The sequence below is a fragment of the Larimichthys crocea genome, chromosome XI (genome assembly GCF_000972845.2).
Source record: "Larimichthys crocea isolate SSNF chromosome XI, L_crocea_2.0, whole genome shotgun sequence".
Taxonomy (NCBI): Eukaryota; Metazoa; Chordata; class Actinopteri; family Sciaenidae; genus Larimichthys; species Larimichthys crocea.
The window spans coordinates 7,781,696-7,808,099 of NC_040021.1; the positions used below are offsets into that span (position 1 = coordinate 7,781,696).

The 26,404-nt window shown below is 42.5% G+C and overlaps 2 protein-coding genes across 6 annotated transcripts in view; both read right to left on the reverse strand.

Annotated features, from left to right (window-relative positions):
* The window catches only part of LOC104926776 (rho-associated protein kinase 2), a 29,036-nt gene extending 19,638 nt beyond the window's left edge, over positions 1 to 9,398 (reverse strand). For all 4 annotated transcript variants that reach the window (XM_027284217.1, XM_027284216.1, XM_027284214.1 and 1 more), the window contains exons 1-5: positions 8,924 to 9,398; positions 3,656 to 3,737; positions 2,937 to 3,037; positions 2,084 to 2,221; positions 596 to 856 (exon numbers count right to left, since the gene is read on the reverse strand). In XM_027284217.1, the coding sequence (XP_027140018.1) occupies positions 596 to 856; positions 2,084 to 2,221; positions 2,937 to 3,037; positions 3,656 to 3,737; positions 8,924 to 9,019 (678 nt within the window). In that variant the 5' untranslated portion in view covers positions 9,020 to 9,398. The remainder of the gene's footprint in view (positions 1 to 595; positions 857 to 2,083; positions 2,222 to 2,936; positions 3,038 to 3,655; positions 3,738 to 8,923) is intronic.
* A 1,325-nt stretch (positions 9,399 to 10,723) lies between these two features.
* LOC104926748 (sine oculis-binding protein homolog) lies at positions 10,724 to 23,803 on the reverse strand. 2 transcript variants are annotated; one of them, XM_010740678.3, is made up of 7 exons: positions 23,391 to 23,803; positions 20,558 to 20,687; positions 20,047 to 20,241; positions 18,986 to 19,137; positions 17,671 to 17,766; positions 15,526 to 17,451; positions 10,724 to 13,249 (listed from the first exon to the last, which is right to left on the reverse strand). In XM_010740678.3, the coding sequence occupies exons 1-6, from the start codon at positions 23,481 to 23,483 to the stop codon at positions 15,535 to 15,537; spliced, it is 2,583 nt and encodes an 860-aa protein (XP_010738980.2). In that variant the 5' UTR covers positions 23,484 to 23,803; the 3' UTR covers positions 10,724 to 13,249; positions 15,526 to 15,534. The 2 variants fall into 2 exon arrangements, with proteins under 2 accessions (XP_010738980.2, XP_019121978.1); XM_019266433.2 differs by having other exon boundaries at positions 15,526 to 17,472; positions 23,391 to 23,802.
* Positions 23,804 to 26,404: the final 2,601 nt, after the last annotated feature.

Sequence of the window (26,404 nt, forward strand, 5' to 3'; positions counted from 1 at the left end):
CAGAGTAAGACAAGATTTACTACAGAGAGACGACAAGAATAGAAGAGACAGAAAAAGGTTGACGAGGAGAAATCAATTTGCTTTTATTCTTTTTCTTTTAGATATTCCAGATACAACTGGTAGAAGAAACAGATTATTGCACTCATTCAGGCATAGATAGTCAGTTCAGAGCAGAGTTCAGTGTTTTGCTACACTGTTCTGACCATGTTTCTATGACGCATTCTGTCTACTAGTAGATTTTCAGAGAGCTCCAATGTGTGGAGCCGCTTGTGAACCAGCTATTTAGAAATTGCTGTGGTGAAAACAAAAAGGTGGAAAAACATTTCCTGCCCCACACCAGAGGCGGTACCTCTGCTGTGCTCTAGACTGGTTGTTTAGCACAATAACTTCTCGGGCCTTTCAAAACAACCTGATGCAACAGTGCTGCATTGAGCTTCACTTCACAATCTGAACACTTGGAGGTGCACTAGGGCACTGGAAAAACAGCCACTCCACTCTATATGCAACTGATTCAAGAACGTGTACCCTCTACAGAATTAAAAAGGACTAAAATTCAGGTCCAACACATCTAAAAGCGACACGGCTCTAAACCTACCGAGTCCATCTTCATACATGTGCCGAAATCTGCCAGTTTGAGGTGTCCGTTTTGGTCCAGCAGCATGTTGTCAGGTTTAACGTCACGATGGATGAAGCCCATGGAGTGGATGGCGTTCAGCGCCAGCACCACTTCAGCCGTGTAGAAGCGAGCCCACTTCTCGGGTATGTCGTAGTTCATGGTGAGCGTGACCAGGTCGCCTCCACCCATGAACTCCATCACCATGTAGAGGTGGCGGTCGTCTTGAAAAGAACAGCACAGCTAGGAGACAACAAACTTAACGTCATTAAAAGCCCAGCATGAGATGTTAAACCTTCATTTTGATACAGATTTCATATATATATAAATAAACGTGCCTCTCCTTGCCTATCGTATCAATTGTTAAATGTTGTCCTTCCAGCTTTTATTAATTATGAGAATTTTATGACTTCTTTGAGCATCCTTCGGTCGTCCTGCTCACATATTATTTTGAAAGTGTTTCCTCAATTACTTAAAGCCATCACACACACATCTTTGTTGTTTATACTCGACATAACAAAGACTCCTATTGTATAAACTATTTATGCTTCTGTCATCATACTGCACACATCATCAACTACAATATTTACATATCATGTCTGCACACATCTGCACTGTATATTAGGCGTAATGGTTGATTTATTGTTTATTTAATGTTTAGAACTTTCTTTATGTCTTTACGAACTTTGCTATTGTTTGTCTGATTTTACACTAAACTGCATTTTGTTATACTGATACTACTGTGTGCAATGACAAATAAGTTAACACTAACCTACCATGAAGCACAGATAGTGAGCTCCAATTTACATTTTTTTCATATTGATGTTAAATTGTTAAAAAAATATCAGTATATTTGAGTTTGACTAATGTCCATATTATTATTTTATCCATAAACTGTTTTTAATTGTATTATATTATTCTATAAAGATGAATGACATTAACACATACAATATATTTCTTTTGTGAGATAAAATTACATATTTTGTAAAAGAGGACTTTATGCATATAGTCCAGCCCTAACATCAAGTATACACATATCGCACATTACCATAATATTTCTGACAGATTTCAAACATCTCATTGGTAATGACTTTTGTACAATCCAATCCAACAGTTTAAAAGTATCAATATTCCTGTCTATCTCTTTTATTACACACAGATGTAATGAAGAAAAAATAAGGGTAACTGATTATTTAGAATATTTAGTCAGTTTGGTCTATTTATAAACTTTTTCCACCTTCAAATTGAGTAGTTTTAATTTTTTTGTTTAATTTAATTTATAATGTAATTTAAACAGATAGGGGGATCTGACTTTTCAAAAGGTTATAATAATATCTGGTACAGATGTGTGGCCTCAACATCAACAAAAAATCTATTCAGTCTCTCTAGTGGAAGGAGGCTGGGTTCAATCCTTCCACTCTGTTGCATGTCACATGTTTTAAATACAATAAAACCTGTACATGTGCACACCTGCACAACCCAGGGGCTGTTGGAGAAGGCCATGATGTGCCTCTCCTCCCAGAAGAAGGCAGAGTCCGACCGCTTGATCATCTCAAATTTGTTGAGCTGCTTCATGGCGTAAACCTTCTGAGAGGCCTTGTGGCGGACCTACAGCAGAGGAGGGCAAGGAAAAAGAGCAGACGTTAGGCGTGTAAACATTGATAAGTGTGCAAGGACAATAAGAACGAGATAGTAAGAATGTTACAATGACTAAGATAACATGAGAAACAGAGAGAGAGAGAGGCAGAAGGGGGAACCCATAATTATAGGCACACACCCATAGAAAGACATGCTTACACAAGATTTCAAGCACAAACACAGCAAGAGCTCCCCCCACCACCACCATCCTCCTCCACACCAGACTTCACACTCCTCTCCCACACACTGAGCCTGTCCAGACTTGTTTCTACCACAAGACACTCAGTAGAGACCAGATTCAAGCTTCCTCAAGCACGAGACAAACATCTGGAGAAACTGGGAGTGTGAAAGGAATTACTGCCTGCCCTAACTACTTTTTTTAAAACACAAAGTCATTTAAGTTGGTCACGATGAGAAGAAAGATGCCAATTATACTGGGAACACCAAAAACAAGTTGCAGATGTTACATGTAATATAAACAGACATATCTTTTAGGAGATTCACAGATTGTTGCTCCCTCTAGTGGTTCACATTTCCTGGTATTCTGGTGTAAATTACTGAACTCAGGAGCACCTGGAGAAACCCCTGCTGCTCCAACTCCCCTTTATATTAAACTGCAGTGCTGCTGCTGCTGCATAATTTAATGTTTATTTGTCCACTCTCTTCACAGGCAGGATAATCTCACCAGTTGCACTTCTCCGTAGGCTCCTCTCCCGATCAACTTCACTTTTTCAAAGTCTTCGAGCTTCACCTGAAGCTCCCGCAGGTCGCTCACCGCCTTTTCATCTGCGGGACAAGACACGCATGTTACCACGGCAACACACAGGTCAAATAGAGAGGGTCAGTGAGAGTTTACTAAAAGTTACACCAGTGCAATGCTTTTAGACGAGATGCTACTTTATGTATTTTCTCTAACCTTATGCTGATTTGAAATATTTGGGAGTCTATAAAAAGATAAAATGCAAAATTATAAACAGAAAATCTGTATAAAAGTGACACCTATCGAACTAAAATTATATTTTGGCTGGGAAATTTGTCAGGGCCACATAGCAGTTGATTTAAATACCCAAACATGACTGATAATAATAGCGCTGACATGTTTATTCATACATTTCTTATCTTCTTTGTGACCTTTTTGCAAAAAACAACAACCACTGCAGACTGTGTACTCTCTCTAGTATCTGGCCTGGACAAGAAGGGTTATGATCTTCTTGCATAGACTGAGAAGCTGCTGTTCTTCATCATGTGGACAGAAAAGTTCAACAACATAAATAGTTTGTTGCATTGCAACATACTCAGGTCCTTATGATCAGATTGCTCTGGTTTGTATTTAATAAATTCAGAGATATTTTTCAAGCTAAGCAGGAGAATCTTGACCTTCACCAAACACACTGTAGCTCTTACATCGGTTCAGAAAGGCCTCTATGTTTTTGTTTTTCCGCAGGGCAGGATAGTTCAAATCATGAGCCAATGCGTTCATGGAGTCCTGAAAGACAGAAAAGACAAAAAAACCTTTGAATACAGACAAATAAATGAAAACAAAGTATGGATTCTCAGTCCGAAAATATCCAACTTCTAGGTTTACATGGTGTAATAATAGCCTCGTTCAATGACAAACTAACCACTACACTGGAAAAATACATATCATCCTACATTGGAATTATTATTGCTTCGGTTTGGCTGAAATTAAACAAATTTCGAAACATGAAAGTATAGTCACGCTTCAAAGCCGGTTTCAAGTTTAATTTTACTTGGGAAGGAATATTTTGTTATGATTCTCTCTGTCAGGACAAGTCCTCGTTAGTTGGACAACCCTGATCTTCTGCCGGCTGATAAAAGATAACAAAGCTGAATGAATGGAGGAAGCACGGAAGGAAGGAAGGAAATAATTACATTTTTGTGAGCCTGTGCTACTAATCGCAACATTACGGACTAGGGTAAACGGACCGGAATACGCTGTTAATGTGCAGTGTCACAAAACAATGGACAATGGACAATGGAGGTTGGATGTAAAGACATAACAACGGTAACCAGCCACATGATGTCCCCTGACTGTCACCCGCTCCAGTCGAACAAACACAAACCCCTCCCTATGGCTGAGCACAGAGGGCTAAAGGCCGGGGCCTCAGTAGTGTCATCAGTGCTTAAATCGACGGTGTTGTGTTTCACATGGAAACCAAAATGTCTCTCTGATCCAAACGCATGAGGCTGGCAGAGCAGTTGGGCAGGTGGGTGGAGGGCGGTGTAGTTTGACCCTCTATTCCCTTAAAAACAAGGGTTAAGTGGAGTCACCCAGTGTGTGTGTGTGTGTGCGTGTACGGGGATGAGTCGAATCCTTAGTGTCTATCGGACTGTTTGTTCGGGGACATGTGAGTGGGTGGGCAGAGGCATGTGGAACAATTCTGCACCTTTAAATAGCAGCGGTGCAGAGAGATCTCCCCCCCACCGCAGACGGGTGGAAATAGACCTGAAGGCTCAGAAGCTATTGTGGGACAAACAGCTTATGGGTCTGGATTCAGGCGCAGCGCTTGAGGATCCTGTGATCATTTTACACTCTGTGTGTGTGTGTGTGTGTGTGTGTGTATGTATGTGTGTGTGTGTGTGTGTGTGTGTGTGTGTGTGTGCGCGCGTGCTTGGTAAATGCAACAGAGTGGAAACTCGGTTTTCAGCTGTCAGTGAGCTATGTTAAAATTTGAATGATACGGAAATGTACATTCATTTTGGCAGATTAAAATCAAGCATTTGGTGGGTGTGTGAGTGTGTACTGTACGCGTCTGGTGCGGTATTAGTTGCTGCACCCTGTCTCAAAATCTTGTACCTGAAACCAGTTTTAATTAGAAAGGATAAATCCACCCATTTTTTATTAAACCACCTGGAACAGAAAATTGCAGTACGTAGTTAGAAATGATGTCTGTGATTAGAGTCACTGCTCAGAGCTGCTTAATAAATCCAAGTCCCATAATTTATTATCACAGTAATGTATATCTAAAATGTTGCCGGATAGTTTAGGGCATCCTTTGTTTTCTAACCCTGAGCCTGTTTTTGCATACTGGTATATAAACATACAGCAATACACAAAGACAGCAAACATCTAATAAATATATATCTAATAAAAGTTGGCTTTTTCTACATGAGTAATAGATTTAAATAGATTTGTTAGACCCCACACATAACTTAAAAAATAAACTTGTCAGATTAGCTGTGCATTCATTTTGGCTATTTATGCCTTTATTTTTTAATAGTGACAGCTGAAGACAGACTCGGGGAACAAGAGAGGGTATGACTCTGCAAAGGGCTGTGGGTTGGAATCAAACTCACGACAGTCTGCAGTCTTGATACATAGGGCACAGTCACTACCAGGTGAGTTATCAGTGCCCATCAGAACTGACCCCCATCTGCAACCCCAGCACACCTTGATTTATAAAAAGGGGACAGTTCTGTAATTACATGAATTCTAATTATAGTATCTATGAAGTATATACCTTGATGACAGATATAATACTTTGTAACTGTTGTTTCTGTGCATGTAACATATTGTATAGTTCAGGTAACAAAAAAAATCAAATGTGGAGTTAGCTGACAACTTCTGGAGCTCCTCTTACAAGCTTTTCTTGAAGGAGGTTTAGGAGTCTTGCAGAGTTTGTTTGTACAAGACTGATCTGCAGCCTAACACCAGTAAGACACATGGGTTGACTGTCAATCGCCACTGTAGGTGAAAACCAGTCAGACCAGAGATGGTGCAGCAAAATGAGGCCTTCCTTATCATGATACCATCATTGTTACTATCATAATTGTTGTTAAAGTTTATGAGTTATCCTGCGATTCGCACCACTCTTTACAATGTGCAGTGTATTTTTAAATCGCTGGCCTCCTGTTTGAGCCTCAGATCGTTTTACAGCCAAAGACAATTAGATCAAAACTCTGGAATCTAGACAAATCTGAACATGATCCTGTAGTTCTGGCTTGGTTGTGTGTCCTCACAGCTTAAGACAACACCTCCCACCTACTTGTACCTACTACTGTGAGCTGATACCACCTGAGCACATTCACCGACAATGGAGCGGCCCTCAGAATGCATCAAAATGTCAAGTGGGTCCTGTCTTCACAGATTGAAAAGGTTGGAAGACACAATCTGGGCCTTGGTGATTACCAGGGAACTAGGTTATTTACTCCTACACAGCAGCCTCACTAACCTGCAAAGGAGATTACACATACAGTGCCTCTGGCACATATTTGCATGTAAGCTACCTCGATTAATCACCGCATATTTAGATACTAACAATCATAGAGACAGACAGAAAACAAAACACGTAATACCTCCATCCCATCTGGGGATTTTAAACAGTGAGCATACCGTCACATTCAATACATCTGTTATACATAAATGCTGACTGTACTATAAAGTGACTTATACTCTTGTTAAAAACTGTGTACAGTGTTTTCTCCCCATACATACTTAAGGATCATTACTGGCATTTCTAATTGAGCTCATTAAAACTGATTGTTCATGTCCTTGTTTTTTTGCTTTGTTCACTTTATTTGATGGTAACAGCTCAAGGCGGATGGGAAAAAGAAGGGGAATGACAGCAGCAAAGGTCTGGAGGTTGGAATTGAACCTGCGCCACAACAATAAGGACTTGGTATATGGGGTGCATGCTCTGCCAGGCGCTAGTAGGCCCCCCAAATAATTATTTTTGATTGTTTTTTATAAATAGAAACTTTTGTTTTGTTTCGTGTTGATTCTGGCGGCCCCTGTGGACAAAAGCGGTAATGTTTCTGCCGCCATGTTTATCTGATTACTTATCTGGACTCCAGCTGAATCAGACATGGCAGCGTTTATTATGTCACTGAGAATAACCACACAGAAATAGCCAATCTTTCCTGTGAAGTCCGTTTGTCTCTGTAGATCCTTTAGAAGCGTTATTAGCATTAAATCAATAAGCAATCATTGCTTATTTTGTCTGACGAGCAACAACTGACAACTGAAATTCATTACAGCACCACACATCATACCAAATAATTCAAATATTAATGGCTGGCTGAAAATCATCGCCCATCCAGGTAATTTATGGGTCACTTGGCAAACACGGACATGGACAAGTGTTAAGTGACTACAATGCTTAGTGGAATAACACCAGTTACAGTTATTTCGACGATGCCCCCTGCGCGTAAAACGTAGAAGAAATACAACCAATACAGAAAAAAAAAAAAAAAGAACGACAGCTTATCTTCTAAAAAAGCTTCACACACACTTGGACCCAAATCTGTTCTACAGATAAAAAAAAAAACATCTTTTGTGCACACACAACAAAAATCCATTGTGGACAAACAGGAAATAGTGACGTGAGGTCACAGCAGGTTAGCGCCATCTCAATTCCAGGAAGTAACTCCAGCTTCCTGCATGGTAACTGCCCGCATTAGGCAGCACAGTGACTATTGTTATGTACACTACAGAGATACTTGGAACCAGACACAGCTGACCATATAAAACCGTGAATAATGACCGGTGAGGTTCGGATGGACGGCCCATGTGGGATAAAAAGGATTCAAGACACTCTGATGTCCGATTATGTCACTGTATGGCATATGTGGGGTTTACTCTTGTAAAAGCTAAGAGCATGGCTTTACACTGGACTTCACTTGTGACTCATCAGTGCTCAGAATAGACATGGTTCCCCCAGTAGGATATACTGCAAATGGAAGGGGCTGTTATGTGTCAACAACTTGTACGCGTAACATTAAATCTCCTATCTCTCTAAGCGTGATTCTTCTTCGTTCCAATTGTTGGAAATTGTTCCAATTGCCACCAAACTAACCTGACTGAGCACCAGTCAGCTGGTTAATATCAAACCCATATGAAGCAACTGAATAACTTCAACAGTGAGAGGATTTTTTCCAAACATGACCCTATCAGATCTTTTACTGTTGATCAAAGGAGAGACCGTGTAGAAAAGCATGTTCATCCAGTCTTACTCAGGTATGTCTAAAAGGCATACTTTAATATGTATTGCTGAAAAAATGCCAGCACCAATGCAGTGGTAAAGCTACAAAGGAAGTTTCAGGCTGTGGCCTGGTGTATCTGTTTTGAAAGGTTGGGGCAGAAAGTGTTGGCAGTGTTGGTAGTTTTATCAAAGTTGGGCTGAGTACATTCTTAGGACAGGTCAGCGAGAGGACATGTTGATTAGTGGCCCCACCAAGAGACTCAACAGTGATGGAGTGGCAGGAAAAGATGAATGAGTGAACCATGAGTTAGATTTTAAAGGAGGGGGTGGCTTTCACTTTGGGTCAGTATGAAGCACCTTAAAAATCACATTTATTAATTTTGTTGTTACATTTACAATCATATCAGATCTTATCATATCTGTAAACATTAGGAACACAGGAAAAAGGTGGCAACATGTTGAGTTTAGGTGTGGTTTCCCTGAAGCCAAATGAATAATAAACAATTAGTTTTGAAGTCCAATTATTCCCTAAAACAAGAAGAGCATTTTTATTTTTCCTTCAGATTGCCCAACTGGGTTACTTATTTGACAACTCCAGCCGTTCTCTAAGACAGCAGACATGACTCATGACATAATAACTAAAGAGAAGAGAAGCCAAGTGTGTCACTTATTGTCAAGTCATGACACCTACCTGTTGCGACCAGACCCTGGAGGTAAAAGCAAAACTCACCAGCAGAGTTTCCAAGTTTAATGCCGACTGTGGGTTCCTCATCAGGGACTCCAGCTTCTTTAGCCGGCTTTCCAGTCTGCTCTCCGCTCCAAGCATGATGACTGCACAGTGTATCCAGGTCAAATGACATGAAATAACAAAAATACAGGAAAAAACACCTGAAGGCCTGTTTTTTGTTTTTTTGTCTCGGCAGGCAGGTAGACGCACTCCGCTACTGCTTGGCTCAGCTCTTCATGTCTGCTTTTCTGTGCACTGCAGCAGTCAGGTTAATTATTTACCCGCTCCCAAAGTGTGCGGTCTCAGCTCCCTTCTTTTTTTTTTTTCATTAATATCTCACAAGAAAGTGAAACCAGAGCGACGTCTGGAGACCCGGAATGGAGGCGCGCTTCTCCTCCAGGTGAGTCCCGTCTGCTCCCAGGTACATGCAACTAAATCTGATCCGACCACAACGTGTCCAACCTGTAGGACAGATCACTGTCAAGGTACGCAGAATAAAACAACACGACTTCCGGTTACAACTATCAAAATAAAACTTTTATTATTTACCTCAAAGTAAATGACATAGGATGTTTACTAATACAGGAGAAAATACATAAATAAATGACAGTTTTATCTTTAAAAATCAAGGGATGATTGACATGGATCTCATTACTTAAGATGAATATTCTGCCTACGTTTGTTTATGTGTCTCAGATGCTTCCAATCTTTTTTCCAAGAAAGGTTATTAAGGAAATAAATAGTGGCTTTGGTATTTTTATCTGGAATGGGATGATATAATATTTAAAATTTCATTATAAATGCCACTGTTAAAGCCTCTTAAAGGTCAAGAGGGACAACTGTCCTCTCTGTCACCTGTATAAGGGCTTTAAGATGTGGGAGAGTATTGTCACTATTGGGCATTTATATCAAAAGGACATTTTGCTTTCATTTGATCAAATATGTAAGAAATTTAACATTCCTCTGAATGACTTATATAGATATCTCCAGATATTAACATTCCTCTGAATGACTTATATAGATATCTCCAGATACAGAGTTTTCTTTTTTATTATATTGTTATGTATTTTACAGCAGTTGTGTTGTTTATTCATATAAATGTTTTTTCTTGTGATATTGTATTCTCATCTTGTTGATATGATTTGAAGTGAAAAGAAAATACCAAACAGAGACAATGATAACATAATAAGACACAAGTGTACCATAATAGTTCTATAGTCTGCTTGACAAATGCTTTTATTGTGAAGGCAAAGTCCTACATCCGGTTTTAAATTATCTAACTGTAGGTGACTTAACAAATATTAATCCCGTATCCGTTCCCTGTTTTCCTGGGTAGTAATGCGTGTTTTGAGGACTCCTGCAGCAGTTTTAGTTTCTAATTTACCCACAGAAAGTTGCCCCGGGCCGGGATACCACTGCCCCCTTAACTACCTCTAATGACTGTTCTCAGCAAGCCCTCACCAAGCCGGAATTCCTGCTCTCTTATCTCATTCATCAGTTTTACCGGCACAGCTCAGACCTCGACCAACTTTAAGTATTTCAGGAATGCTGATGCGCTGCTTTGCAGACACGCTGGCACTAAAAATAGACATTTACACCGCAGTGAGTTAGCAATCCTTATCTACAGCTCGAAATCTGCATAATTATTTCATGTCTGTCTACTTTTTAGATTTAGAAGGTCACAGCACAAGAAAAATACATGAATAGGTTTTGTATACTAGTACAAAAATATGTGAAAATGAGAAGAAAACATGTATATCAGAGTATAAGAGGAGTGAAAGAACTGTGAAAAGACAGCAGGCGTTTCCTTGCTCTTAGAATAACTTTTATTTTTATTTTACTTTACAAAGAGGTCTCCACCAAAGCTCTTGGTTATTGAATTTATACTCAAATACAAACAATCTGTGAACAGTCTATTCAGACAGTGGGGCTAAATGTTTGACAGGGGAGGTCAGAAAGTACCGTTGAATTTCAGACAACAGAAACTAAATCTGAAAAAAAAAAAAAAAAAAGTTTTTTTGTTTTTTTTTATCCAAACATTGGATTAACACACATCCTGTATCAGGTCAGACATGGCAATGATTAAAATGTGCAATAAAACCAACAATGGCAGTCTTAACAATGTCTTCTTCTTCTTCTTTTTCTTTTTGGCCTGTGGCGTCAGAGTAGAGGACCACTTGCTGACAGCTATATGCATGCCATGATGTCATCATTGACTCAGACAAGCTGTTGACAAAGTCCCCTGGCCAGCCGAGGATGACACTAACATAATGGCATGACCTGTGGTGAACATGTAGGCTGGAATGAGTGGGGACAAATGTGTCGCTGCTGTAGGTACACACACACACACACACAGACACAGACACACACACACACAAACTGGATTGGCATGTAATTTTGGAATGATGGCAGGGGTGGGTCACATTTGGAGTTATTCTAGGAGTAAGTCGTGATGACTACTCATCCCGTGGGACTCTTCATTAAGAAGAGGCTTTTTCTTTTTCTTTTTGGAGGGTATTCTGGCTCTTCTTGGTATGACACGGCTGTAATGGCAGGCAATATTAGGATGTAATTAGAAAATAATGGCAGCAAGATGTGAAGGAAAAGCTATCTACTTGGCGTTGGATATCAGTCATACATCAGCAGACTCTTGGTGCTTTCTTGTCAGAAAAGGGGGCAGGTGCAAAGTTACAAAGGCAAACACTGCTCTCTAGTGGGGATACAGTATATAAACATAAAGACATGGGGGCATTTAAGAGCTTCAGCACTCACAAAATACAATCATCAAAGAAGAAAAACAAAGAAATAAAGCATTTTTTTGTGTGAAAATCTACAGATGCATCATCCATAAGTTAATATAACATCAAATAGTATCTGTGTGGAGTTCAACTAGAAAAACTGAAATCTTACAAAGGGACAAAAGTGTTGACAAAGCCTCTAAGTGAGCTAGCTGGATCAAATCTCATCAGGAATCCCCGATAGCGAGAACTGTAATACTGATCGCTGCATACTACAGCATTTGACGGTTGAGTATAATACCACATTTGGTAACATTACAAGCCTGACTTTTAGGATCATATGATCAGAGCCAGTGACGTTTAAAAAAAAAATCAGAATCAGGATCAGTCATGTGTCATGAATGTTCGAGGTTTTAAAGCAAAACATGCACAACACTAAAAGTGATTCAAATTCTTGATTTGCTATCAAAGCTTTGGCAGATCGAATGCAAGGGTCTGTAAATCACACATTTATGGACCAGCGTCATCAGGACGACTCAAGTGTCCACAGACCGTATCAGCTACTGCATATCAGTAGGTGTCCCCTCATATAATTCTATGTCGTTTAAGAGGAGGCAGAGGAAGCATCCTTTCTCCTTAGAGATTGTGTTATACTGCTCAGTCGTCTGTCTTAACAGCCCAGCCAGGCTCTCTCCACACAGTATATAAAACTGCCCAATGATAAAGTCTTAATCTCTGCAGAATTACTCTCCTCCCTTGAAGGAAGTGAGCAGGAATCACAGGAAATCAGTTGTGAGGGATCAAACCTCAGAACTAGTATGTTACTGTGTACCGTATTTAGATTGGGCACAAGGTGGAGGGGAGAAGGGTATACTATATTCCTGGCTGTCGGTCAAAAAAAAAAAAAAAAAAAAAAAAAAAAAAAAAAGCTCCTGAAGTCTGAGCCCCCGTCGGCCAGGTAACCCAAAACCTGGAGTGGGGAGTCAGCGTGGGATATGGGGAGAGGAACAATGTGGCTCTTTGTGCAAGCCGGGCAGAGAAAACAAACCGTTTCCCCTGGAAAGAGATCATGTTCAGGCTCCATCTGAGAAGACCACACAAGGCTGATCAGAGCCCTGTCTGCTGTGTACAGCACGGAGAGGAGGTGGTGGTGGAGGAGGAGGAGGAGGAGGAGGAGAAGCGCATCTGGGCAGCCACACTAAATTGCACACACACACACACACCAAACAGAGACACACAAACACACACACACACACACACACTTTAGGGCAATGTCAGACAGGAAGAAGATCTGAGATGCTCCGTATCAAGCACTCACTGAACACAACATAACACACTAGCCAGCAATCCTCTTTGGTCCAAGACAAAATGTGTAGCTGTGTTGTGTTCTCTCCCCCCCCCCCATGTTGACTTGTGATAATATAGCCATCTGGACTGCTTCCTGGGTTGGCACCCTGCTGGTCTACAGGCAGAGCAGCACTCTGGTGGGCTGACAGGCTGAAGGACTGGCTGGAGGGTGTTAGCACTGGCGTTGTCCACAAGAGGGCGTGGCACTGAATCTGGCACCGCCATACAGTGTTAAACAGGGAGTCTGTTCATTAGGTGGCAAGGGTGGGAGAGCCAAAAAAACAGAAGAGAAGGAGAAAGAGTAGTGAGATGTTATAGATTCTGTGTAATTTCCATTTCTAGCATATCTCATATCAACCCCTCCTGTTCTGGACACTCATTCCTTAATCCGCCCATTCTACATAAACACTGAGAATGAGGCTTTTAGTCATGTCAACACTCAGATAACTGTCACAGAGGGCACAATCAAACCAAGAACATCTGGCCTCTTTCTCCCTCACACACTAACACAGACTTTCATTCAAACACGCATATTAAACGTAAACAGACGCACGCACACACGCACATGTAAAAGGCCAAACCAGGGTTTCTGTACTCCCTCTGTCCCTTTGCGTTTTAGTTTCAAACGCTCAGCGAATACCCATGTGGTGGGATCAGATTACATGGGGCTATAAAATATCCCAAATAAAGGCAAGGAAAACTGAGACGAAAAAACGGGCTGTTTCCTGAGGTGAAATCTTCCAGTTGGCTGCTGATTCTGTCAGAGTGGGAGATTTTATTAAAAAAAAAACAAGACTTTTAGCCGTGGAGACAATAGGACAGGACAGCAATGTTGGGCTCAGAGCACAGAGGTGGCAAGCTAAAGTCATTCACATACGGCAGCCAGCTCTCATTACACACAACGCTGGGCCATAAATCCGTCTGCACGACACAAGCAGCATGCTGTGATTTCATATGTATTGGTTACTAAGGGGACGCATGAAACCACAACAAAAGACAAAGAGTAAGAGATTTCGGGAATCATTTAACTTTAGACACAAAACATCTGGGGTGTAAAATTATGGTTTATGTTGTGCTTTCTCTATCAACAGGCATCATTTTTTAAACATCATTATGAAGATGAGCCATGGTCTTTAGAGAGGAAAATTGAGAAGAAAGCAGGCCAGTTGAAACCTAAACCATCTTTTTAATATCAGCAGATTAATCTCAGGACATACAGTAAAAGTGAAATATGATCTCGTTATGGCGAGATACCAGCGGGCGAGGGCGACGGGTGGTGTTACAGCCATTTGGACTACCAATCAGGCAAGTGAAATCAATAGGCCCTTTGATTGGTCCAAAGTAAGGAGGGATTTTCTGCTGCACTCTAACAACAACATCTGGTTGGCAGCGGACAGCAGTGGTGAGTGAAGAGAAGGAAAAGGACTGAGAGAGGGGAGAGGAGAGTGCTAAACTCATACATGGGAGAGAGAGATGAGACGAAGCCAGAACAGGGTGTCATTATGACATGCATAGTTGGAGTGCTCTGGTTCTGCCCCTGTGATTTCTAGTGAAGCCCCAGAGCCTCTATCACAGCTGAGGGCTGGCTCTCATATTTGCAGCGCCTTATAGTCTGCCTGACAATCACCTCTGTCTCTACAGCGACCTCAGAAACATGTCTGCGCCGCCTCCTTGTTCATACTGCAAGCGAGAGTTTGACTTTTTGAGGGCAGCCTGAGTCAATCTCACTTGATCTGCCTCTCTCTGTCTGGGTGTCAGGTTGGACAGACCATCCCATAACCTCAAGGTCAAGGTTTTGATTCAGCAGCAGTCATTTGTCCTTGTCAAGACAATTAACCTACTACCTTCTCATGCATTGCAAACTGCTCTGGATAAAAGCATCAGTTAATTAGTTAAAATGTAGAAATCCCTTCTTCCCTCTAAAACAAACACGCACTCACATATCTTGGCAAAATTGAGCCTACAGAACAGGCTGCCATGCAAACAAAGCATTGTGACTGTCAGGTTGTGGTGAAGTGATCGCCTTTCAAAGTGACTCTCACTGCCTGTGCCCTCCACCTCCTTCCCCTGTTGTAACCTTAGAGCCCAGAGGAGTGCCAGGTTACTGGGATTCTCTCTCTTTGGCGCCATGCTGTTTAGTGACCATGCGCATACTGTGAGACCTGTGATTAAGCTTGCCCTGTGTATGTGTGAATGTGTATATGTGCACATTTTCCAATCCCAAGTCAAGTGGCCTTTAAAACAATTGCTGGTTTTTAATTTAACCAACACAGACTACCACATGGGTGGATTTTGGTATACTTTTAAAATTTACCTGACAATCTCTGAAATGCTCTAAATGCTCAGGAAATCCTACCCATGTGCTGCTTGTGGCATGTCTTCTGTGGATGTGTGAGTAAGATAACAGGGTATAGTAGTTCTCTCCCTTCTTCCAACATGCAACTCAGTAATATCAGATAGAACAGCTAGTGAAAGCAATGCTATCTATACTTTGCCTCGCCTTGTAATAGAATCTCTCACCTCTGTCCTCTACTTATTCTGATCACGGATTCGTAAGCATCGCCTCTTCAGAGCTGGCTCCATGTCTCCAGCACTTGGCATATTAGCAGGGCTCCGCAGGCTGCCCTTGTCCCTGAGTTTGGGCAAGAGCAGCGGGGTGGTGGTCCCACCTGTCTTTGGTGCTGTGGGCAAGGCATAGGCATGGTCCTCATCAGGAACATGGGGGTCCTCTCCTACCTCCCCAACTACTGCTAAGGGCTCTTCTGACTGACTGACTGGGCCCTCAACCCGCACTTGGCCAACAACAGAGCACTTGTTCTCTTTGATAGCCTCCAGCTCACTGAGTGCAGGGTCAGGGGGTGGTGCTGGTACTCTCTGGGGTATGGAGGAGTCCGGACTGGCGGGTGAGGATGAGGAGGACATCCCATTTGGACTATGGTCCTGAGATGTCAGAGCAGAGGATGTGGCATCATATGGATGGCTGTTCCCCGTGGGGCTGGGCGGGGTGTGTAAAGGTGGCGTGTGGGAGTCCTTGTTGTGGTAGACAGTGTCATGTGAAGGGGACTGTGGTTGAAGAGGGGTAGGTCTGATGATGTCATGGAGCCCAGATCTGGTACCCTGCCCTGTTCCTGGCTCCCCCAGCCCTGATAGGTCCACCACTCCATTGGCACTAGGCCCGAGCTTCACTTGGGTCCTTTGAAGAACCCTTTGGATGACTTGTCGCTCTGACTGCTGCTGCTTATAGTCTGTCTGCCCCTCTGACTCTGGGGCTGAGCAGGGGGATTCATTGTACTGCGCTCTGGGGGAGGATGCTCCACTGTGAGGTGTGGATGTTGGGGAAGGGAATGACCTCTCTGATTTAACCCAATCTGTGTCCCTTGTGTTGGGGTCACTTGGTGAAGGGAGACCTTGAGTCAAGGTTCCACTCAATTTGTTGGCTATCAATCTGCTATCCCGTTCAGGGATCCCTGGAGATGGCGGCCTGGCAGCCCTGGATCTACCCCTATCTCCCCCTTCTGGCACAGGCTGGATAACACCACTGTGACTTGGAGTTTCTAGGGTTGTCTTAGAAGGGACTGGAATGGGGATAGGAATGGGTATGGGGACAGGCAGGGGAACGATGATGGGATAAGGCACCAGGACAGTGGGATGGGGAAGAAGGGGGCTAAAGGAAGGAATACCAAAGTTCATCATGTGAGGCATTGGGACAGGACCTCTTGGCATCATGTTCAGAGGAGGAGAGTGCAAACCAGGGAAATAAGCTCCTGGGAAGGGATGCATCAGTCCAGGGGGGTTCATGGAAGAAGAGGTTGGTGGCTGCAGGTGAGGAGATCGGGGAGGTCTGTAGATAGGGCTGGAAGGGGGGCCTGGGTGTCTGGGTGGGTTGGTAAGGGGGCTTTTCAAGCCCTGAGCATGAAGAGGAGGTCTGATGAAGGGCATGGGCATTTGAGGTACTGGCTGATGTTCCAGAGTGGGACGTGGAGGGGGTGGAGGATGTAGGGGAGCAGGGTGAGGTGACACCTCCATAGCAGGAGGATGATGTGAAGGAGGCTGGATGGGTCTCTCTAGTGTCCTCAACCCAGAGACAGGGACCTTGGAATTAGAAGAGGATGCCTCTGAGGGGGAGATGGAGGTCCGTTCTGCTGATCCATGGATTGGTGTATGACCTTTAGGGGAAAGGTTTCTATGACGAGCTTCTCCTGCGCTGTTCCAAGACTCAGGAGTGAGTAGCTTTTGTCCAGCCACAATGCTGTCTGCCCTTCCCTCCTGGCTGGGTCTGCTTGGGCTGGAGCTGGAGCTGGTGAGAGCTGCACGGGCTTCTCGGTAGAAAACATCCATCTTGTACTGATTCAGACACTTGGTGCTGCAGAACTGAAGTCGTTCCTCACCAGATCCGAAGTCCAGATATTCTTTTGTGTGACGGACATGCTTGCACCAGTCACATACCTGTGGTACAGGAGAGAGAGACTGTGGGGGGTTATTGAAGTGATGTATCCTAGTTGAAAACTTTAAGATCTTTGTATGAATATAAGGTAATGGGAGATGGGCTGATTTTATTCCAACCTCTTAAGGTAAAAAGACCACAAACTACGTGTAATTCTATAGCATTTTCATAATAATACTTTACATTGGAAAACAAAAGATACATTGATAGTGTCCTCTTACTCTGACATTGCTGTTTATCTTCAACACCAGTCTGGGCGAGTCCTCTGTATGGGGGTGCTGAGGGGATCTCTCACCATGGAGGTCTTCATCTCTGGCCTGACAGGGGAAAACCACAGACATACATGACATGAACCACTGTGAAGAGGTTTTTTCAGAGTTCACACTACTTATGATGGATTTATTTTCCAATTCATGATGATGTAGCTGCAGTTGCTTTAAATCAAAATGGTATACTGGAATCATTGTGCGGTCATTAAACCAAAGTTCAGCTTCTTACATAACAAGTGCAAAAATAGCCTCAAATGAATTGACTTGTCATTGAGATTAGAAACACTTTGAACTTCATGGCAACAAACCCTGAAGTTCAGTACAACAAAGGGAAATGGATACAATTCTACAACCGGGTATAGAGATAATGCAGGTGATGTATTGTCATATTATTAATGGTCTTGCCACTATTAATATAGGAAATTCCTCTTGATTCATGTAAGCTGATCTGCTGTGGATCTGAGTGCTCCCCCATCTCTGTGACCCACTGAGTCGTGTTGAGTTACGAAACATGAGGCAGCTGAAGGTAAGGTATGCACTGAAAGTGGACACCTCGCCCCAGGCCTCCTAGCTTTCCTCTCAGACAAGCAGCGACAAGCCAACGGCAATGCTTTCCTCCCCGCCTACGAAAAACTAGATGGCTTGTTGCACACAGTCTGTTCAGCCCTCCTTTTTGTCTCTGTTGTCTTGTGAATAAACCTACCACAGTATAAACAACAGTGAGGGTGAAAGAGGATATTGCTGCTTGTCACACCGTGCTTCTAAAGAGGGTATATCCATGTCGTAATGGAAGGTGAAAAATCATGGCGAAGTGCATCAGAGCGGTTCACCATAGATGCAGCTTTCCTGTCCTCCAGACCAAAGCCACTTAATGGCCGGCCCCTCCTCCATTAACACGAAACTGATACTAAGTGTCCTCTACAAACTTTGACCTCCCTCCCACCATTCCTATACTGGCTTTTCCATAATAACTTGAAAGTGTGTTCTCAGAGAACCCCCTTTCTAAATTCCTGTAAATTAATCCATTAGTTATGACCTCACAAGATCAGGAGTATCTGTTTCTGAACGTCTGTTTACCTGCCAGAAACCACTTGATGCTTGGGTCTTCTCTGTGTTAAGAGACACAGCTAGCACAAACTGTCCATATACAGTACCTGTATGTGTGTATGCAATCTACCGAACTCAACACATCTACATCTACAGACCATTCATCGCCATATACTGTAGATATCAGGATTTCCAGCATCTAACCAACTTTACCACTAACCTTATTGCGTTTGAAGTAGGCCCGTCTGCAGGCTGCAAAACACTTCTCACTGCAGAAACTCTTGAGCTCTGAACCCATACATAGAGAGTAGCGTTTTACTCCTTCCTTCTGGCACCAAACACACACTATTTGCACATTTTGTACATCTTCCACTGCAAGGGAAAAGCACAAAAAAATGAGGGCAATTAATGAGTGCAATTCGAAAGGATATTTCTAATGTTATTACCCAGCTGGAACAACCCACTTCCAAAAGAGGTTCGTGTGGCTGTCGGGTTTAAGAGATCTTATAAGAGCGAGGCTGGTGTTGATTATAGAGTATTTCACCAGGGACATTATAAGAGGGATATCTAAGTCTCTACCTCTCAATATCTGTGAAGAGCTGAAGCTAAGTGCTTCTCAGTGGACTGTGTAATTATTTGATCTCACCAGTACTCAAGAGATGTGAGTGAGTTGTACTCTTTTTTTGACAAGGAACTGATCCTTTCGCCAATTATTTGATCAAGTATATCTTTGAATAATTTCAGTATGTTGGAGAATCAGATCTTGACCCACAGCTGGAAGCTCTAGTAAGTATTCAGTGGGGTATACCCAACTCTTAAAGAAGTCTTGGGGCAATATTCCTTCAGGGAGCCTGGAAATCCCACTGCACCCCTGCTATTTCTTATTATCTGCACCACTGATTTGTGCACGTAGCCTGCAGTCTGTATGTATATGGACTTTTCTGACTTTGTTCTCTACTGTACATCGAGGTAGACCTGTACATGCTGAAATGGACAGTCAAAACAACAGATCTACAAATACTCATTGGCTGCACAGTACATCAAGGTAAGGTTATAGAACATCAACACCGACTTGTTGAGATTAACTGAACTGAGCTTATTAAATATAACAATACTTAAAATGAACAGTATATATCTCTGGGAGGGCAATAAACAACACAAAATGACTGTCTGACACTGACCTTTCACACATAAACACAAGTCATGGATTATATCTGCTGGGGGCAGCAACGCTGTAAGCTTAAATCATATGTCTTAATGTGTAGTGCCATATCCGAATACCTGCTGATGGCTTTATAAGGGGGACAATGACAGGGGCACTCTTGTGTTCTTTGGGGGTGGTCAGGGATGAACATGTCGAAGAAGAGGAGGGTGAAGAAGAGGGGACACTTGAGGACTCTTTCTCTCCGCTCTTCATGGCAAGGACTGAGTGACTGACTTTGGTGTCCAGGCTCTTGGGTTTTGGCAAAGAGTTTTCTGAAAGACATAAAGATAATATAATGCTAATGACCTGGAGTTGTCATGTAATACAATAGCATAAATCCACAGTATGGCTTACTTGATACTGTAATAACTTTTGCACCCATAACAATGGCCCACACTGATTTTTGGTACAAGCGTGTTGAGAAACAATAGATGTATCTGAATGAATGAAACATGAGAAGTTGCAACTACAGTAGAGTATGTCTAGCACATTTGAACAGTGACTCAATGTCTGCACTGAAACCTGCAGAACCTGTTAGTGTAAATTCAAGACTCTGTTCTAACAGTGAACTGTCGACACAGCCCTCACCTTTTAGCACAGACACATGCTGACGCCTTTCTCTGTAATTTCTGATCTCATTGGCCTCCGAGTCTCTGAGATCGACCTTGTCGTAGCCGTACCATCCCAGCAGCTCATTCATGGTGCTTTCTGCAAACGTCTGCATGAGAAAACAAGGAAAAAGAAATCACTGATTAACGTTCTATGTAAAAGGATAGGGTAACTGAGCCATAGCCTGCCTGCAAAAGGGAAATTGTGACCGTACATCTTAGGGTTGTTAGTGGAACTTTTTATCCTATGTTAAACATAATCAGACCTCCCTACTCTGAATCAATGCAAGGGATTCTTTCTCAGCCCCAGCCCAGTTGGAGAAATGAATACGGGCACAGTGGAGTACAGTATGACGCTTTTTCCATGATGTATTCAAGTTGTTTACTCTTGCTAAATCTGAGACGGAAAGGTTTAAAACCTAACACCAGTGTGAAATCTATGAATCATCCTTTGTTTATCTCTTTTAATTGGAAAAAAGAGGGAGAAAAGAAAACTGTTCTCCGCAGATGGGATGTGTGGTCCCTTTGTATTTTTTTTTTTTTTATTAACGACCAGATGAAAAAAAAAAAAAAAAAAAAAACACAAAGGTCTCTCTCTTTATCCACCCACCTCTCTCTGTGGTTTTTGGGAGGACCGGATTGGAGGAGAAACCTGATCCGGAACGGGCAGAAATCAGAGCGGGACATCCTACACCACAGCGAGGTCCCACGGTTCTCGGAAATGCCCCACTCCTCTCCCTTCTTCTCTCTCCAGTGTCCACCACTCTCTCTCTCTCTCTCTCTCTCTCTCTCTCTCTCTCTCTCCCTCTCTCTTTCCCCTGCTTTCCCTGTCCCTCCCCTTGTCTCTCTTCCTCTCCTCTGCTCTCCCCTCTCCCCTCCCTACCTCCCATCTTCACCATCCTCCCCTCCACCCCAGCACCTTCCAGCCCTGACACCCGACACAGCACTGCCTCTCAGGTTTCACCCTTTTCCAGCACAGCCAGCCTGCTGTGGTGGTGTTGTAGCACTGTAGTACTGACTGCACATTCTTTCCCCTGCTTTCCTCACTCCGACCTCTGCTCTGCACTAGGGCCTCAGAGAAATGGATCTCTCCCTTGCTTGCTCACTTTCTGCTGTGTGTGTGTCTGGGAGAGTGTGTGGGTGAGTGCAAGCGGTGGTATCATATCCAGCTAAATATGCCTAACGATGATTAAAGTTAAGTATCCGGTGTCTGGTGCTGCGCTCTGGGCTGACGTGAAGGGAGTAGGTCCGAATGTGGTGCTGAAACAGATGTATTACAGAGACAACACAAGGCTGGACCTCGGCTGAACTAGAAATCAGTTTTTCCTGCTTGTCTTCCTGTCTGACTTTTTTTCTATCCTTCCCACTTTAATTAATCGACTCATTTTAAAGGTGCACATCTCTAGGATTAAATATGTTTCACATCATTTCTAACTTGGGTATTGTCTGCAGAAGGACTACATTGATGGCAACTCTCCTATATCCATACAGCTTAGTGTCATTTAGTCTTTCTGTTTTCTTGTTAACGAAGACGGGCAATTTTTCTTTTTTTTTTTTTACCCACCCCTCCACTTCCCACAATGTTGTTTTTGTTTCTTTTTGGCAGTTCAGACAAACATCTGCTTTGTGAGAGTGACAAGCCATATCCCAAACCACAGAGAGAGTTGCAGCCAAAGGCAACAAACCGGGTCCGACCCTGAGATTCAGCCCAGGCAGGCTCACATCAAGAGGGGATAGCATTTCACATGTTTTGATTAAAATTAGTTAAGTTGTAACACTACACCTCCCTTGGATATCAAGCGCTACAATCCAAACCACTTACACAAAAAGACCACATTTCCTCTCTCACGAAAAGGCCAGAATCTCCTCCCCAAAAAAAGCTGCTTGTCTTTTTAGATTTCTGAGCTCCTGCTTGAAGGAGCTTCAGATATCCCTTACCACCACAGTCAACACTCTCAGATAGCCAGCATCCAAACCCAAACAAAGCAGACAATCCATGGATTAGTTTCCATGCAGTAATAGGCTCATAATGGTGGGAGTGAATCATGTCTGTTACAGTAATTTAACTTATTACTGTCGGTGCAGTGGCTGTCTTTAACCCCAAGCAACAGGGGAGAGATTCTTAAAAAAGGAACTTTAGTTTGTTGTGATGTTTGCATCCTTTAAAATGTGTTTTTTCTTTCCCAGAGTGAGGCTGAGGTAGGCTATTTAAAGCATATAAATACTCTCTCTCTCTCTCTCACTCACTTTTTTTTTGGAAGGCATGAGGGCAAGTCTCTGTGGTACAGCAAGTGTGCGCACCGCAAGAGCCGGGGAAGAAGTGACGCACATCTGGATCTCCGCTGGACATTAGCGTCCGGCCACAGCTGGCCTGACGTGTCGTCACTAGAAGGCAAAGGCCGACCTCTTCTCTTCACTGCGATCTATAATTAAAACATCCTGTGTCTGCTTGTGACATTTTGACTTTATATTTAGAAAGTCTTTTTTATTATTATTATTCTTATCAGTTTATTGACTTCTAAGATTTGCAAACTTTAAGCGTCCCAGTGTTTTTTGTGTTTTTTTGTTTAGTTTTTTTTTTCTAATTCTGAGACTAAAGTGTGTTTATGAAGTAGCCTGTGATTATTTAAGACACAAGGAGCGCATTCATTGACAACAGACAGTGTATGTGTGTGATTATTCCCTGCATTGATTTGTGCGCAGTTGACTCGGAGTAGGAAGACGCTGTGTGAGTACAGAAGTTGCCGCTCGGTCAATAACACGCCCCACTGGATAAAAAGTCATTTATCAGAAGCACACAAACTCACTCTCACCTTCATCTCCTGGTTGATCTCCCTCTTTACGGGGTGCGCAGGTTTCCTACTGCGTTTATTTTCTGGTGGTCTCCCTTTCTCCATCTCTGGCATAGTCCTGGTTCTGGCTGGATCCGATCCGGATCAGTGTTGATCAGTGTCAAGCTGCCAAAGGGTGTTTTTTTTATTTAGTGGAGTAGGTCAGAGTGAAAGCTGTCACTCCCGGTGACAGCGGCTGTCATTCCCGGACGTCTGAGTCCCTCATCTGGGGCTTCACACCATCCGAGTCCACTGAACATGCGTGCGCTCCAGGCTGGAGGCTCCGCCGCTGAACAATCGCCACTCTCTCTTCTCCGACACTGGCAATCATCTGCAGGTAACAAAGACACGACTTCCGCTTGTGACTTTCAGAGTAAATTCTTAACGACAGGTTAAATTAACGCTTGTTTTAAGAAAAGACGACCAACAGCTTAATAATAAAACTTTGATGCTGGTCTGAAAAACTTTAGAAACAAAAACTTTGTTGGTGAGAGACATATCATGTTCATGTCAAATAATAATCCCAACAGACCCTTTCACAGTAGCTTGGGCAGGTGTTTCCAATGATACCAATTAAGGTCCCGTTCCATTTCAGTTTAATTAGTGACTCCTAAAATTGATTTAAACTTTTGTATTTTGATGTCGTTTCAAGGATTCAAGGAGTTTTTATTGTCATTGCAACACATGTAAACATGGGATGAAACGAAAATTGGTTTCCCCTGGTCACATGTAAACATGGGATGAAACGAAAATTGGTTTCCCCTGGTCACGGAGCAGCCCAATATCAAATATAAAATATAAAATAAAAAATAAAAAAATAAAAAAATAAAATTAAAAAAAAATATATATATATATATATAGAATATAAAATATAAAAAGTAAAGGCAGATTTAAATTTAGAGAAAAGTACATACAATAAATAGAGAAACAACAACAGTGTAGCACCATGGTGAGGTAGTGAGATGTGCAAGTGTCCAGGTTGTGCAAACAACTGCATTGTGCATTTGAATGTTCAGTTGCTAAATTATAATAAGAATAAATGCTGCACACTCTATATTATCGCTGAAAATTGGCTTAAAGTTAATCTTGTAATATACACGAGGAGATACTGCACATGTTAAATGTGAAAGGGGACTTTCACTACTTCCTGTCTAATCCGTGCTCTCTGTGTGTAGCTTGACGCTGTCCTCTCCGGATAGGGAAGGGAGGGCCCTCTGAGTTGATGTAACCCAACACCTGGCGCCCACCCCTCCCAAATCTCAACAGATACATTTCATAAGGAATGCAAAGACTGTGTTTTATCTGAGGGGACACAGTACAAACACTGTACAAATACTCTTGTCTTAAAATAAAGAGATGAAAAGAGCGCGGTGAGTTAAATGATACCATGGCAGAATGTATGGGGCTTTCTCAAATGGCATCTGTTTGATCAGTGCCTGTGTGTGTGTGTGTGTGTGTGTGTGTGTGTGTGTGTGTGTGCATGCGCACTGCACAAAAAACACCTGAAATGTCCACATTTGGCCCCTGAGCAACCCTTGCCTTTGGAAAAAAAAAAGCACCATATGTCTGAGGGACAGGATTTACATTCACATGTGATAGAGGTGTGTGTGTCCTGTGCCTGTGCGTAAACAACAGCTTTGAACATAAATATTTGTCCCATGGTTATTCCTGATGGTAAAGGCCAAAGGATTTATTACAATATCATGTTACAGTATCAGGCTGGTGGTGAAAAGGTGGAGATGATCAGGTTGCATTTAGCAACATAAACAAACATCAGTGTCATTTTTCAACTTTATGTAAAGTACTGTGTTACTGTTTACTATTATGTTTCATTTTTTAATCTAAATTTCAGTTTTTTTAAAACCAAAATCAGGTTAATATGTGGTGAACTTATTATGGTGAATTTCGGTCATAAAGTTAGTCATGTCATTACCAAATATGTGCTTAGATGACTCTTATCATCCTTAAATGTCTCCCTCTTGCAGGACTTTCACTTGGTCACCAAACCCCATGCAGAGAGACAAGCAGGTTAGACAGACAGGCGGGACAGGAGGGCTGTTTCAGAGCCTCTCTCTTCCCTGTCTCCAGCCGTCCTCGGTCTGCTCTGGTTGGAGGAATCCAGGGACCACGCTCGTGTAAACAGAAACCCGATCCAGTGCGCAAGGCTTGGGTTTCTCCCTCTCGTACACCCGCTGATGATACTCGATCCGGCCCGGCTTTGGGAACAGGGCTTATCTGATGCCTCACAAAAGGCCCCTCTCTCCGGCTCTCCATAACAGCGCACATCTGGTGCCTCTGCAGGGGACGATGTCCCTTAAGGTTCCTCTGGGAGGGGTGAAAGTGGGGATAAGACCATCTCAGAAGTCCACTTACACAAATGATATACAGTATTTATAGATCTAAAGTTACAATCCCCAACATCTGGACGGAATCATTGAAAACTGGCCACGTTGTGTGTCATTATTTACATTGTTGTCCGTGGATAGGCCACATGATTACAGTGAGCATAGCTGGTCAATTTAGAAGATGATTGAAATGTAGTCTGGTCGTCAGCACTAACAGAGTGGTTTACTTTACAATAATGTGTTTTCACCAATAGGGGGCGATGTCTAACCATTGGTTTTGAATAGTTGTGCCAGTGAATATAGCCCGGTGTTTTCCATGTATCAAATGACATGCAAATACAGTCATGATGAGAGCATCTGTGTTTTTGGCCCAGTGATAAATTGAGCTGTAGCACAGATAATAATAATTTGAACTGCAATTTGCCCATATACATTTGATATAAACAACTCAAACAGTTCAACAGTTGAAAACAATCACACCAAAGTTAAATACAATGAAAACAAAATCACAACTAACTCTCAACAACAACCAGAGTTGATGATTAAGAACGTTTTTAAGAAAGTTCATTTTCTGGTCAGTGGTGATTTTTTGATTGGCAATGCGTGACATGATGTACACACACACACATCAGCATAACCTCAATGTACGAT

Coding starts and splice junctions, on each gene's coding strand:
- LOC104926748 (XM_019266433.2), bottom strand. CDS start 23,483: ATGCCAGAGATGGAGAAAGGGAGACCACCAGAAAATAAACGCAGTAGG. Junction 17,767..18,985: donor CCTACTTCAAACGCAATAAG/GTTAGTGGTAAA, acceptor TTCCCCTGTCAG/GCCAGAGATGAAGACCTCCA. Junction 17,473..17,670: donor AGATAAACAGCAATGTCAGA/GTAAGAGGACAC, acceptor AACCCCCCACAG/TCTCTCTCTCCTGTACCACA.